Raw genomic sequence first — 14,553 nt, forward strand, 5'->3', positions numbered from 1 at the left:
TCTTGCTGCTGCCAGCCGCATTCTTGAGAAGAATCTTCTCTTCCTTTTTATTTTTGGCATGGTTGACTAATTCTTTCTTGCTGCTTTTATAGAGCCTCCGTCTTTCATCCGAACACTTGAACCAGCAGAGGTAGTAAAGGGAACAAACCCCGTTCTTCAGTGTGAGGTTGCTGGTACTGGACCATTTGAAATTAGCTGGTACAAAGACAAGAAACAGATTCGCAGTAGTAAAAAATACAGGTTGACCTCTCAGAAAGCTGTAATTTCTCTGGAGGTGTCCTCGTTTAATAGTGCTGATGTCGGTGAATACGAGTGTGTGATAGCTAACGAAGTCGGGAAGTGCATATGCAGTGCAACATACATCTTGAAAGGTCAGTGGAAGAGAAAAACCTCCACTTACTGAAGGAATTGGCAAGAACCTCTCATTACTTAAAATGTCTTTTCTTTGGATGTGTGGGTTGCTAGGGAGATTGGGGAGGGGAGGTTATCTTTTTCTCTTAAAGTTCTGTGTATATCTTATCTGGCGCTAAACCTGTGAATTTGAATTGAGCTTAAAGGGGTCCCCAGCTGGGGAATGCAGCTCTTTTCTTGCTTCCTCTTTAGCTGAATTGTACCATGTACTTCGCATATTGTCTCATGTAACTGTCTTTAAGCAGTGGATTTCATGGGATGATGTGGTAGAAGATGAGTATTTCTTCTTGTCTCTTTTCTTTGAACTAGAACCACCATCTTTTGTTAAGAAAATTGAAAATGTAACAGCTCTGGCTGGAGATAGTGTTACATTACAGGCTGTGGTGAAAGGGTCAGAGCCTATTTCTGTGATGTGGATGAAGGGAAAAGAAATTATTCAAGATGATAACAAAGTGAGAGTGACATTTGAACATGGTCTAGCAACACTGCAAATTACCAGTGTCCAGCTGAGCTCTGGTGGGAAGTACACCTGCGTGGCTGAGAATGATGCAGGAACTCAGTCCTGCTTTGGTGAACTGTCAGTGAAAGGTCAGTGGAGTATTGCTGTGATCCCTGCATTGTCACCCACCTGAGAAGAACAAGTTCCTTTTGTCCTTAACACCAGCTGTTTAATTCTGTTATAGAACCTGCCAAAATCATTGAAAAATCTGAAATGATCCAGGTAACAGCAGGGGAACCAGCCATTTTGGAGTACACTGTTACAGGCACTCCAGAGCTAAAAACCAAATGGTTCAAAGATGGAAGACCACTACCTGCCAGCAAAAAATATAGGATCAGCTTTAAAAATAACATTGCTCAGCTCAAGTTTTATGCCGCTGAACTGCAAGACAGTGGCGAGTACACCTTTGAGATATCCAATGATGTGGGCATCAGTTCTTGTACTACCAGCTTCACAGTGCTAGGTTGGTACTGACTCTTTGCAAACAACCCTGCTATTCTGCTCTGAGCCCAACAGAGCAGAAGCACAACGGCATGTTTGGTTTTCTCATTTGTTTGTTTCTTTCATATCTTTCACTCTCAACAGATCGCACTCTCCCTCCCTTCTTCACTAAACCCCTGAAGAATGTTGACAGCATCATTAACACGTCATGCCGCCTAGACTGCAAAATTTCAGGCTCTCTTCCAATGACTGTCTCTTGGTTTAAGCAGGACATTGAGATCACTTCAAGTGCCAAGTACACAGTACACTTTGCAGAAGGTTCTGCATCTTTGGAAATAAAACACCTAGATGCAAGTGATGCTGGGGTTTACATTTGCAGAGCCACAAACTCTGCTGGTAGCAAAGAGAGCAGTAGCACTTTGTTTATAAAAGGTTTGGCAATTTGTTTAAAATTTCTTGGAATTTTTTTTTCATTTAATAATACTTTTCTTCAGGCCATGTGTCTCACTCTTGACATTTGCTTCCTTTCAACAAAATCTAGAGCCACCCAGCTTCATTGTAGAACCAGAGTCCCAAGATGTACTGCCTGCATCAACTGTACGTTTCAAAGGCACATTTAAAGGCACAACACCACTGATGGTGAAATGGTTTAAAGGTGAAACTGAGCTGGTGACAGGAGGAGCCTGCTACATCATGACAGAAGCGTTAGCAAGTTACTTGGAACTTTACGCAGTCAAACCAACAGACTCAGGAAAATACACCTGCAAAGTCTCCAATGTAGCTGGTTCAGTATCATGCAGTGCAAACTTGTTTGTAAAAGGTTTGCATTCTTCTGTCTTTTAAACTTTCAGATGCTGGATTGACCCAGTAGCACTCTTTCCTGCTTTCTTTATCCTGAACACTCTTCTTAAATCCACAGAACCTGCTGCCTTCAAGGAGAAGCTAGAGCCAACCCATCTGGTAAAGAAAGGTGGATATGCTGAGCTGACCTGTGAAGTCACTGGTACTCCTGAGATTAAAATCACGTGGTTCAAGGATGATAGAGAGCTAAAAGAAAGTGACAAATACAGAATGTCTTTCACAAAATCCTTGGCAGTACTTCATGTTATAGAGGCTGAGCCTGAAGACAGTGGGGAATACATTTGTGAGGCCAGAAATGATGCTGGGAAAGATATTTGCAGTAGTGTCGTTACGATCAAAGGTGTGTGTGACATCCAGCCATGCAGTTTGTCTCTTTAAACTCAATACAACTTTATAGACTTCGAAAGTATGACTAATACAACTGAACTCTCTCTTTTGCACTGTAGAGTCACCTTATTTTAGCAAGGAGTTTCAATCCATGGAAGTCTTGAAAGATTCTGATGTGGTTTTGGAGTGCGAGGTGCTTGGCACACCTCCATTTGAAGTGTTCTGGGTGAAAGATGATAAACCCGTGCGGAGCAGTAAGAAGCACAGAATAAGCATTGAGAAATCTTTGATTAGCCTCCATGTTTTCAGGTTTGATGCTTCTGATGTTGGCGAGTATCAGTGTAGAGTAACAAATGATGTCGGGAGCTGCTTCTGCAGTTCAGAGGTTACACTGAAAGGTTAGTGCAAGGTGCAGAATGCCACTAGCATGCTTTTATCCCAGTGTGGCTTTCATGCCACACCATCATGCACCAGACTCATACTTACATGTCCATTTTCTTCCTGCCAGAGCCCCCACAGTTTGTAAAAAGGATAGAAAACATTAGTTCCCTTCGAGGAGGAACAGTTGTGTTTCAGGCTGCTATTAAAGGCTCCTTGCCCATCACTGTGTCTTGGCTGAAAGACAATGAAGAAGTGATTGAAGATAACAATATAAAAATGACTTTTGTCAACAATGTTGCCACTCTTCTGGTGAGGTCTATTGAACTGAAACATGATGGGAAATATTTCTGTCAGGCTAAAAATGAGGCAGGAATTCAGAGATGTTCTGCTCTGCTGACTGTCAAAGGTTGGTCCTACCCTGAGGGTTTGTGGTGATTTCAGACTGTTCCTTGGTGGTTTATACAGATGCTCTTAACACTCTTATCTCCTTGTTTACAACAGAGCCTGCTACAGTTGTGGACAAGGCCGTGTCAATAGATGTGACTGAGGGAGACCCAGCAACCTTGCAGTGTAAATTTTCGGGAACAAAACCTATTACAGCCAAATGGTTCAAAGATGGCAAAGAATTGGCGTTAGGCCCAAAATACAAGATCAGTGTTACAGATACTGTCTCAGTCCTAAAGGTGCTTTATGCAGAAAAGAAAGATAGTGGAGAATACATTTTTGAGGTTCACAATGACGTTGGAAGCAGTAGCTGTTCTGCCAACATTAATGTCCTAGGTGTGTATGAGCTCTCTTTTATCATTGTTTTCACATAAAATACATTTTATCCTGAGCTCACATCTGTGCAATCAAGGTTGAATTTCATGCTTTGTTTTTTTACTGTCTTGGATAGATCTCATTATACCACCTAAATTCACCAAAAAGCTCAAGAAAATGGACAGCATTAAGGGCTCTTTTGTCCATCTGGAATGCATAGTGTCTGGTTCACATCCCATAAGTATTCAGTGGTACAAGGATGGCCAAGAAATAACAGCAAGTGAAAAGCACAAATACTCTTTCCATGATAATACTGCATTTCTGGAAATCAATAAACTGGAAGGCACAGACAGCGGCTCTTACACTTGTGAAGCAACCAATAAGGCGGGAAGCAACCAGTGCAGTGGGTTCTTAACAGTCAAAGGTTTGAGTTCCTTCTTTGTCTTGTGTTAGGCCTTTCATTCATAACTTTGGAATTCACCTGTATCAGAATAATCTTCTTTCTTCCTTTTTACATGTTACAGAGCCACCATATTTTGTAGAGAAACCCCAGTCCCAAGAGATTGTGCCCAATGCTAGGGTTCAGTTCAAAGCACTGGTGAAGGGCTCTACTCCTCTGCAGATAAAGTGGTTTAAAGACAGCCAAGAGCTCCTCTCTGGAGCCAATCGATCTGTCTGGAAGGACGACACATCTAGTGTACTGGAGCTCTTCTCGGCTAGGACATCTGACTCTGGGAACTACACTTGTCAGATAAGCAATGATGTGGGGACTGCAACTTGCAAAGCAACTTTGTTTGTAAAAGGTGTGCAGCTCAATATTCTCCTCATTGTGCCTCTGATTTTTCTGTGTAATTTGGAGGGAGGGGATAGGAAACCCTTGTATTTCTTTACATCACCTGAATATTACAAAGCCTCACCTTTTCTGTCCACCTTCTAGAGCCTCCCAGGTTTATTCAGATGCCAACTTCCGTAGTAGCTTTGCGTGAAGGACAGTCCACCACTTTCGAATGCCAAGTAGTAGGCACACCAGAGATCCACATAACATGGTACCTGGATGGTAATGAAGTGACTGACCACGCCAAGTACGGCATCTCCTTCATAGATGGTTTAGCCACTTTGAAATTAACTCAAGCCAGAGTGTCAGATAGTGGGATTTATGTTTGTGAAGCCCACAATGATGCAGGTAGTGAAAGCTGCAGTATCGAGCTGAAAGTAAAAGGTTTGTTCTGAACATCTTGGCATTTATGCCACATAGCTGGGGTGATGGAGTAGGGGAGACTTCTCCCCTCAAAATCATTCGAGGCTACTATTTGCTTTCTCTTCATTCCTCTTTGTAGAGCCTCCAACATTTGTTCGGGAGTTGCGTCCCACTGAAGTAGTGAAGGGTTTGGAAGCCATACTTGAGTGCGAGGTGACTGGTACTCCTCCATTTGAGGTGAAGTGGCTGAAGAACAATAAGGAGATGTTCAGCAGCAAGAAATATGCCATCTCCACGAAAGAATCAGTATTTACTCTTAATGTGACTAACTGTGATGTCTCAGATGTCGGTGAATATCAGTGTATTATATCAAATGAAGGTGGGAGCTGTTCTTGCAGCACAAGGCTCAGCTTGAAAGGTCAGTTCTTTAGGAAGTATACCCACAACATTATATGCTCTAGCTAAACTGTAGTGACTAGGATGACTTTATATTATCTCTCTTTCCCCCTTTCCCTTTCTATGACTTCTCTTCCAATCAAAAACCAAAACTTCACGCCACAGAACCACCATCCTTTGTCAAGAAGCTGGAGAATGTCACTAGCATTTTGAAAGGTACTGCATTCTTCCAGTGCATTGTAGCTGGTGCTCAACCCTTATCTGTGTTGTGGATAAAAGATGAGAAAATACTAGAAGATGATGAGCACCACCATATCACCTTTGAGAACAGCGTGGCCACACTGGAACTTACCAATATTGACCTCAGCCACAGAGGAAGATACACTTGCCAGGCAAAGAATGAATCTGGCATGGAGAAATGTTTTGGTTTGCTTTTTGTACAAGGTGTGTACAAGGTGTGACCCTTCAAGCCATCCTTGATGAGTACTTGGAAAGTCAGTACCCTATCTATGTATCTAACTGTTATTTTTATATACTTTATATCTCAGAGCCTGCACAAATCATAGAAAAGGCTAAATCACTTAAAGTCACTGAAAGAGACCCTGTGACTTTGGAGTGTACTGTGGCTGGGACACCAGAGCTCCGAATAAGATGGTACAAAGATGGCAAACAACTCCTACCCAGTAGATACTACACAATGAGCTTTGAAAACAATGTGGCCAGTTTCAGGATTGAACCTGTATCAAAGGAGGATAGTGGTACATACAGTTTTAAGGTTGAAAATGACTTTGGAAGTAGCACCTGTGAAGCTGTTCTCACTGTCCTAGGTTTGTATTGTCATTTGGTGAATTCACCAATCCAGCAGGGAGGGAATGAAAAAATTATAATCTCTGTGAAAGATAGGCAAGAAGGTAACCAGTGTGGTTTTGCCATTTTTTTGTGTTGGGCAGATCAATCAATTCCTCCTGCATTTATCAAAAAACTAACCAAAAAGGATACTGTTCTGGGATCTTCTATCCAAATGGAGTGCAAAGTCTCTGGGTCACTTCCCATTACTGCAAAATGGTATAAGGATGGAAAAGAGATAACTGACAGTGCAAAATATAGAAGCCTATGCCACGAGAACACTATGTCACTCGAGATTGCTAACCTAGAACTGGCAGACAGTGCAAATTACATGTGCAGTATCTCTAATGTTGCTGGGAGCGATTCTTGCAGTGCCGTCCTGACTGTGAAAGGTTTGAAACTCTTTTGCTGCTTGTTTGTGATGGATGCTGGGAAAAATATCTTAAATCTTATGCTAACATAAGACTCTTATACCTCTTAATATAAATGCTGAAAACTTGCTTTCCATGCTTACCTTACTAAATTTCTTCATTCTCCCAATGAAGACATTTCTGATGTAACTGAATGTTTCTTTTTCTTGAAAACTGCAGAGCCACCAAGCTTCTTAGTAAAACCTGAAAGCCAGCAAGCCATCCCAGATTCCACAGTGGAGTTTAAGGCTACACTAAAAGGAACACCACCCTTTACAGTAAAGTGGTTCAAAGAAGACTTAGAACTTGTATCTGGTCCAACCTGTTTCATTGGGATTGAAGGGTCAACTGGGTTCTTAACCCTCTATTCAGTGGATACTTCTAGGAGTGGGCGCTACACTTGCCACATTTCTAATGATGTTGGCAGTGACTCTTGCACTACAACACTGATGGTAACAGGTGTGACTTCTTTCTCGTGTTACAGTCTTTTCACCTATTTCTTTTCTTTCCTTTTTTTGCCAAGCCCACCTCAGTGATATCAATACACTTTCATGTGAATTCCCTACCCTGTGTTTGCAACCCACAGTTCTTTGGTTCTTTCCCCTCCTCTTTTCTTTCCAGTATTAATTCAGACCTTCCTGACTCCACTTTTTCTGCTTTTTTAGAACCACCCAAGTTTGCTAAGAAGCTAGAGGCAGCAAAAGTAGTCAAGCAGGGTGACTCAGCCCGGCTTGAGTGCAAAGTAAGTGGATCTCCAGAGATGAAAGTAGTGTGGTTCAGAAATGACCATGAAATTGTTGCCAGTGAAAAATTCCGGACATCATTCATTGACTCCTTGGCTGTGCTTGAAATGAATTATCTCAGTACTGATGACAGTGGTGACTACATCTGCGAAGCTCACAACCCTGCCGGCAAGGCCAGCTGTAGCACTAAAGTCACAGTGAAAGGTTAGATATCCTCTTATTCTCTTGACTACATCCCTTTTTTCCCCTGGTGGCTTTATCCTTTGAAAATAAACAAGAACAGGAGATTAATTTAGTATTTTAGGACTGACTTTTTCTTCATGTTATGTTTGTTTCTTGAGGCCCCCTCCCCCCCTCTGTCAGTGCCTGAACAACAGCAATGTTGTTCTTAATGCAGATGAGTCCTAAGTTAGGTGATCCCCAGGTTTATGACTGTCAACATCGAGGACAGATCATAGTGGGAACTGATATATCAAGGAGCTGAAATACAAACTGAAAGAATAGACCCAGAGTAATCAGCATCAGTTTTACACCCTGTGTTTGAGACAACTATCAGATAAATGAGACCTATACCCTGTCTTCCAAGGACCACCCCTCTGTTCACCTTTTCTACAGAAGAGCTAAGAGCTCTGGATGCCAACTATTTGCAAGATTATTTCATAATGTGCCCAGAAAATGAGGAAAGTCTGTGCCCATTCTGCTGATTTTTCTCAGCTGTCTCATTGTGTAGAAGCTGGTATGAGTAAATGATTTGCTGGTCAAATAGCTCCAGGCTCCTTTCTAAAAATGTTCCTTTCTTCCCTTGTTAGAACCTCCTGTTTTTAGCAGGAAGCCCTCTCCAGTAGACATGCTCAAAGGAACTGAGGTTAGCCTGGAATGTGAGATTTCAGGAACACCACCATTTGACGTTACCTGGTACAAAGACAGGAGGCAAATCCGCAGTAGTAAGAAGTATAAGGTTACAGCCAAAAACTACCACACCAGTGTTCGCATTCTTAATATTGAAGCTGCAGATGTGGGTGAATATCAGTGCAAAGCCCAGAACGACATAGGAAGTGACACTTGTTTTTGCACTGTGAAGCTGAAAGGTAAAGTATTGACACATATGCCTTCTGCAGTGCTCCCAATGGCACTGCATTACTCTTCTTTCATAGACACTGTAAGTATTTATTATAACTGCCTATTTCTTCTTCAGAACCACCAAAATTCTTGACTAAAATAAACAGTGTGACTGTTGTGGTTGGTGAACCAGTAGAGTTACAAGCAAGAGTGGAGGGCTCCCAGCCAATTTCTGTGCAGTGGCTTAAAGACAAAGAGGAAATTATTAGAGAAAGTGAAAACACGAAGATCACGTTTATGGAAAATATTGCAACTTTACAACTTCTGCACACAGAGACAAGCAGTGCTGGAAAATACATCTGTCAGATCAGAAATGATGCTGGAAGTCGAGAGTGCATGGCTACCTTAAGTATTCTAGGTTGGTAAAAAGCATAGGTGCACAATAAGGTTGTTTTTTTTCTTTTAAGTTAAGATCTTGGCTGTTTAGTGTCAGCTGCATGATGTCCTTATTCCCATGAGTTTAAAATGATCAAAGCAGAGATTTCTTGTATCCCCAACAAGCAGTAGTCAGGTTCCTTATTTTCAGTTGTCCAAGGATAAGGGTGAGAGGAACCACAGGCCTCTAGATGGTTATGGGATCCAGTTGACTGAATTTCTGTCATGTCTTCTGCTCATGTCTGCTTAGAGAGAGACAAACAGTTGTGTTTCTCTCCCAGGAGTTTAAAAATGTTTTTAATTTATTTTGGAGAGCATCTGAAATCTCCAGTTTAGGGCAGAATAAAGGGTGTTAAAAAATAAAAATAAAAAATATAAAAAAAAAGCTGAAAAATTCCCCAGCCCAAAAGCCTGGGATATCCCTAGAATCAAATGTGTAAACCCCATCTTAAAAGTGCTACTTAATTTCTGTGTTCACCATACATGTTACCCATCTCTCCTTCTAGAGCCTGCAGTCATTGTAGAGAAAGCAGAACCAATGAGAGTTACTATAGGAGACGCCTGTACTTTGGAGTGCAAAGTGGCAGGCACACCAGAGCTTTCCACGGGGTGGTTCAAGGATGGCAAAGAGCTGACCAGCAGCCAGAAATACAGAATTACTTTCCTCAATAAAGTATCTACGCTTAAAATTATGGATGCAGAAAAGGAAGATGCTGGACTGTACACTTTTGCAGTGCAGAACGACGTGGGGAAAAGCAGTTGCACAGCATCAGTTGATGTTTTAGGTTGGTTGGGTAGCTTGTTTTCTGTCTTTCACAAAAACTTTCACTCAGTCATGTTCTCCTTCCTTTCTCCCATTCCTTCCTTCCTTTTCTTTCTAACCATGTATTTATTATGTTTTCTTATGCAGATCGAATCATTCCTCCTTCTTTCACAAGAAAATTGAAGGAAACTCCTTGTGTTCTGGGTTCCTCAGCATTGCTGGAATGCAAAGTGTCGGGTTCACCTCCTATTTCTGTGGCTTGGTTCCGAAATGGACTTAAGTTAGTCAGTGGGGAAAAACATCAAATCTCCTTTTCAGATAACCTTTGTATTTTGGAAGTGAATTCACTGAGTGATTCAGATGCTGGAACTTACACCTGCAAAGCTACCAACATAGCTGGTTCAGATGAATGCAGTGCTGTATTGACCGTACAAGGTCAGTATATGGTGATCAGGAAGCTCTCTAAGCTATTCTTTTCTCTTTTTCTCTTGACATTACCTATAGTCTTTTGTAAATATGCTTGGGGAAAATTATTGATGGGGAAAATAAAGATTGTGTTCTTTACCTTCATTAGGTGTGGAAATGCCAGGATTATGCTGTAGCAATCTGTCTTACCTCTCTTTTTCTCTTGTGTGTTTAGAACCACCTTCTTTTGAGAGGACACCAGAGGCTCTGGATGTCTTGCCAGGCACAAGCATCACTTTTACATGTGTTATCAGAGGAACCCCACCTTTTAAGGTGAACTGGTTTAAAGGGTCCAATGAGCTTGTGCCAGGAGACAAATGCAATATCTACTTGGAGGACTCTGTTGTGGAGCTTGAGTTATTTGACGTAACTCCTCTCCAAAGCGGAGAATATACTTGTCTAGTGACTAATGATGCTGGCAGGGCAAACTGTACAACACACCTTACAGTAAAAGGTTTGTAAAGATGGCGTCTCTCTATTTACCTTAAAGTATTGTTTCCTTTCCTCCATTAGTCCTGTAGTGCTCAACATTTGTGACTTCTTACACTTTGTTAGAGCCAGCAGTCTTTGTGAAGAAACTGAGTGATCAGTATGTAGAGCCCGGCAAGGCCATCATCCTGGAGGGAACTTACACAGGCAGCCTGCCCATCTCTGTGACATGGAAGAAGAATGGCCACACCATCACTCAATCTCAGAAGTGTAGTATCACCACCACAGAGAAATCCTGCATCCTGGAAATACTTGACAGCACCAAAGGGGATGCAGGAGAATACACTTGCCATGTTGAAAATGAGGCAGGAAGAGATGTTTGTGGGGCTATAGTCTCTACTCTAGGTGTGTGCTCCCTTTGCTTCTTTTTCTTGCTTGTTCTTTCAAGTGTATGTCTTACAAGGCCTGGCACTATAATGAGCCTAAATGCTTCTCTTTTTCAGAACCTCCCTATTTTGTTACACACTTGGAATCTCTTGAGGTGTCAGTTGGGGATTACACAACATTGCAATGCCATGTTGGTGGTACACCAGAAATCACTGTGTCTTGGTACAAAGGTGATACAAAACTCAGATCTACTCCTGAGTACAAAGTATTCTTTAAAGACAATGTTGCTACACTTATTTTCAACAAAGCGGTTAGCAACGACAGCGGAGAATATATCTGCAAGGCAGAAAACAGTGTAGGAAGTGCATCTACAAAGGCTCTCTTGACAGTTCAAGGTGATGATTTTATATTAACTTGCTACAAACTCTTTTTCTCTCACAAAATTACGTAAAAAAACCTGTTTCCTGGGGCATATTTATCCTTTACCTACTTTCTTCCAGAGCGCAAACGACCACCTTCCTTTGCAAGAAAATTAAAGGATATCGAGCACCCTGTTGGATTACCCCTTAAATTTATGTGCCGGCTCAATGGCTCAGAACCCATTACTGTGGCTTGGCATAAAGACGGTGTGCTGCTAAGCGATGACCACAATGTGCACACATCCTTTGTAGATAATGTTGCAGTGCTGCAGCTGGTGCAAACCGAGATGAATCATACTGGGCAGTACTCCTGCACAGCCACCAATGCTGTGGGCACTGCCACCTCGAGTGCTAGGCTTACAGTGGCAGGTGTGTTGGCTTACAAAACTTTTGCCTTGACCATAGGCTACCCCTTCCTGTTTCATGCATGCAATGGTATCAATGTGTTGGATTAGCTTTTTCATGAAGTATGAGTACTACATGGTTTTCTTGCGTTTCTAGAACCCAAGCAAGCACCTGTGTTTGACACCAAGCCAGAATCTATTGATGTGGCTTTTGGCGAAAGTGCTGACTTTGAATGCCATGTTACTGGAGCACAGCCAATACATATCACCTGGTCCAAGGATGGTCGGGAGATCCGAACTGGAGGAAACTTCAATATTACATTTGTAGCCAACACAGCTCACCTTCGTGTGCTCAGAGTGGGTAAAGGAGACTCTGGCCAATATACTTGCCAAGCTAGTAATGAAGTTGGTAAAGACTTTTGCTCAGCCCAACTCTGTGTCAAAGGTATTAAGTCACCTTCATCTGTTCGTTTTTTTTTACTTGAGTAAACAGACCCCTTTGTTGCTGAGTTCCATCTTCCACCCTTTCCAGTTTGGGATCATTAGTTTTCCAGAAAGCAGACGTGGTGGGTGACCTTCTATCATACAGCATGACAGTAGAAGCCTTCTGTACCTGCAACATCTCCAAGGGGAAAGATCCCCTTGTGAAGTTTTATTTGGTCATTATTTCTGAAACTACAGTCAGAGTGGTATTCACACATAGCAAATACTATGTGGAAAATGATGATACAGTAAATACAACTACTTTACATCCATAGGCCAGCATTAGTGACAATCAAATTTGCTAAGGATTTCAATTGGAGTTCTGAAATGCTGATATAATCTAGACTATGAATCACTTAAATTCTTCATGCAGAAATATGCTTTAAAGATTTGTATGCAAGTGAAACTATTCCTACCGTGTTTCTGCGGCTCCTATGGGTGAAGCACTTGTCAAATCTTTCACGCTGGCCTGGCAATATTTTCACCTCTCAAAGGTAACAAAAAAAATTCTCTTGGGTGTTGCAATCATCCTTTTTGTGTTTCTACAGTTCCAGATGACTCATCAGCCTCCAGAGTTGGCAGAACATGGTTTTAGTTGTTGTTTTTTCTTTCTTTTCTCTGTCTTTCTTGAGAGGAAACTGGTTGGAGATACAGCCAACTGCTATAGCAAGCTTACTTTCTTGTTCTGCAATACTCTTGTGTTCCCCATAACTCTTTCTCAGCACTGTAGATTTCACATGGCTAACAGGTATACTGTCACTCTTTACATACTGTTCTGCAGAACCTCCCAAGTTCATCAAGAAGCCTGAAGCTTTGCGGTTCGTGAAGCAGGGGGACACAGTGCAACTTGAATGTAAAATCAGTGGCACACCAGAGATCAGAATCGTGTGGTACAAAAATGATCAGGCACTCCAGGCGAGCGACAGGCTCCACATGTCCTTTGTAGACTCCATGGCAATACTAACCATCTTGGATGCCAACACTGAGGATGCTGGTGACTACATATGTGAAGCTCAGAACTCTGCTGGCACAGCCAGCTGCAGCACTTCAGTCACAGTTAAAGGTTAGCAGCACGGCTCCACACACTACCAGAATCCTTGTCTTCTGGGCCCTCTTCCAGCCGCACATCCCCCTGGACAGGGAGCTGCTGCTATGGCAGTTGATGGCTGCTGGGGCAGTTTCTCTCCAGCTACTCTCACATTCAAATGCTGCTGTGTTTAAACAGCAGAGATGAGGCAGGAAATGACGGTGGGTGTTCAGCATTGTGCAGCCATTCCCTTGTCTTCTCCTTTAAGTCATTTACAAGATGAATAAGGCAAGCTTGTCAGACCACAAAGGGAGCATGGACTAGGTGTTACACCAGCCATGGTGAGGAAGCTGGACGTACTTTACAGCCATCCCTTCATCTCCTCTTTATAGACAGTGATGCTGGCAGGAATGAAATTTAAGACAGAAGAGGAGGCTGTGTTGCTGAACCTCACTGATGGTAGCTTTCATGACTGTAAAGAGGCGGGTGAAAGCTGGAATGTGGTCCTGGAGAGTGGCTTTTGGGGAGGGGCACTGAGCACTGACTCCAAACAGGTGCAGAAGCATCATATTTCTGCCCTTGAGGCTCTGAGTGCTGGGTTGGCTTGCTGGGAGATGGCAGGGACCCAGCATTTTTTAGAGGTGACACCACGCATTCGGATATGGGTTTATAAGACTAAGTGTAGGCCCCCTTCCTGAATACCTTGCTTCCTATTATCCAGAAACCCACCCAGGGAAGGAGGCTCACACATTATATGTGATTCTTTTTTTATAGAGCCACCTGTTTTTAGCAAGGTGCCAAGCCCTGTTGACACACTTAAAGGCTCAGATGTTATTCTCCAGTGTGAGATAGCAGGGACTCCACCCTTTGAGGTTGCTTGGTTCAAGGACCGGAGGCAGGTCAGAAGCAGCAAGAAGTTCAAGGTGACAGCAAAGCACTCCATTGCCAGTCTTCATATTCTCAGTCTGGAAGCTCAAGATACTGGAGAATATCAGTGCAAAGCTATGAATGAGGTGGGAAGCGACACCTGCATCTGTCCGGTTAAATTCAAAGGTTTGTATGCTGAAGAATCAACAGCATCACCACCCTCTCCTCTTGATCTCCTGGGTGTCTCTCTTCTAAGCAGGCATGTATCATTAACCCTCTTCTGCCTCATTGTTTTTGCAATCAGAACCTCCACGCTTCGCTAAGAAGCTGAGTGACACTGCAATCTTCATTGGGGAGCCAACAGCCTTGCAGGCAGTGGTGGAAGGATCCCCACCAATTTCTGTTGTCTGGCTCAAGGACAAGGGTGAAGTTATTAGGGAGAGTGAAAATGTCCAAATGTGGTTTATGGACAACATTGCAACTCTTGAGATTGCCAGTGCAGAAGGAGCTGATGTTGGGAAGTACATCTGCCAGATCAAAAATGATGCTGGCATGCGGGAGTGCTCTGCCTTTTTACAAGTCCTAGGTGGGTATAGCCTGCTT

At 42.6% G+C, this 14,553-nt stretch overlaps 1 protein-coding gene across 1 annotated transcript in view; it reads left to right on the forward strand.

The window, feature by feature from the left end:
* The window catches only part of TTN (titin), a 247,054-nt gene that overhangs the window by 60,861 nt on the left and 171,640 nt on the right, over positions 1–14,553 (forward strand). The window contains exons 49-78 of the mRNA XM_062640616.1: positions 93–371; positions 721–999; positions 1,095–1,373; positions 1,496–1,783; positions 1,893–2,171; positions 2,271–2,552; positions 2,659–2,937; positions 3,048–3,326; positions 3,422–3,700; positions 3,816–4,103; positions 4,204–4,482; positions 4,617–4,898; positions 5,017–5,295; positions 5,439–5,717; positions 5,822–6,100; positions 6,224–6,511; positions 6,710–6,988; positions 7,195–7,476; positions 8,082–8,360; positions 8,468–8,749; positions 9,273–9,551; positions 9,677–9,964; positions 10,170–10,448; positions 10,550–10,828; positions 10,927–11,205; positions 11,311–11,598; positions 11,731–12,018; positions 12,838–13,119; positions 13,858–14,136; positions 14,255–14,536. Coding sequence (XP_062496600.1) covers positions 93–371; positions 721–999; positions 1,095–1,373; positions 1,496–1,783; positions 1,893–2,171; positions 2,271–2,552; positions 2,659–2,937; positions 3,048–3,326; positions 3,422–3,700; positions 3,816–4,103; positions 4,204–4,482; positions 4,617–4,898; positions 5,017–5,295; positions 5,439–5,717; positions 5,822–6,100; positions 6,224–6,511; positions 6,710–6,988; positions 7,195–7,476; positions 8,082–8,360; positions 8,468–8,749; positions 9,273–9,551; positions 9,677–9,964; positions 10,170–10,448; positions 10,550–10,828; positions 10,927–11,205; positions 11,311–11,598; positions 11,731–12,018; positions 12,838–13,119; positions 13,858–14,136; positions 14,255–14,536 — 8,442 coding nt within the window. The remainder of the gene's footprint in view (positions 1–92; positions 372–720; positions 1,000–1,094; positions 1,374–1,495; positions 1,784–1,892; positions 2,172–2,270; positions 2,553–2,658; positions 2,938–3,047; positions 3,327–3,421; positions 3,701–3,815; positions 4,104–4,203; positions 4,483–4,616; positions 4,899–5,016; positions 5,296–5,438; positions 5,718–5,821; positions 6,101–6,223; positions 6,512–6,709; positions 6,989–7,194; positions 7,477–8,081; positions 8,361–8,467; positions 8,750–9,272; positions 9,552–9,676; positions 9,965–10,169; positions 10,449–10,549; positions 10,829–10,926; positions 11,206–11,310; positions 11,599–11,730; positions 12,019–12,837; positions 13,120–13,857; positions 14,137–14,254; positions 14,537–14,553) is intronic.

This window comes from Pezoporus occidentalis, unplaced genomic scaffold, assembly GCF_034315485.1.
Source record: "Pezoporus occidentalis ecotype Australia unplaced genomic scaffold, CSIRO_AGI_Poc_V1 ctg66, whole genome shotgun sequence".
In the NCBI taxonomy this organism is placed as follows: Eukaryota; Metazoa; Chordata; class Aves; order Psittaciformes; family Psittacidae; genus Pezoporus; species Pezoporus occidentalis.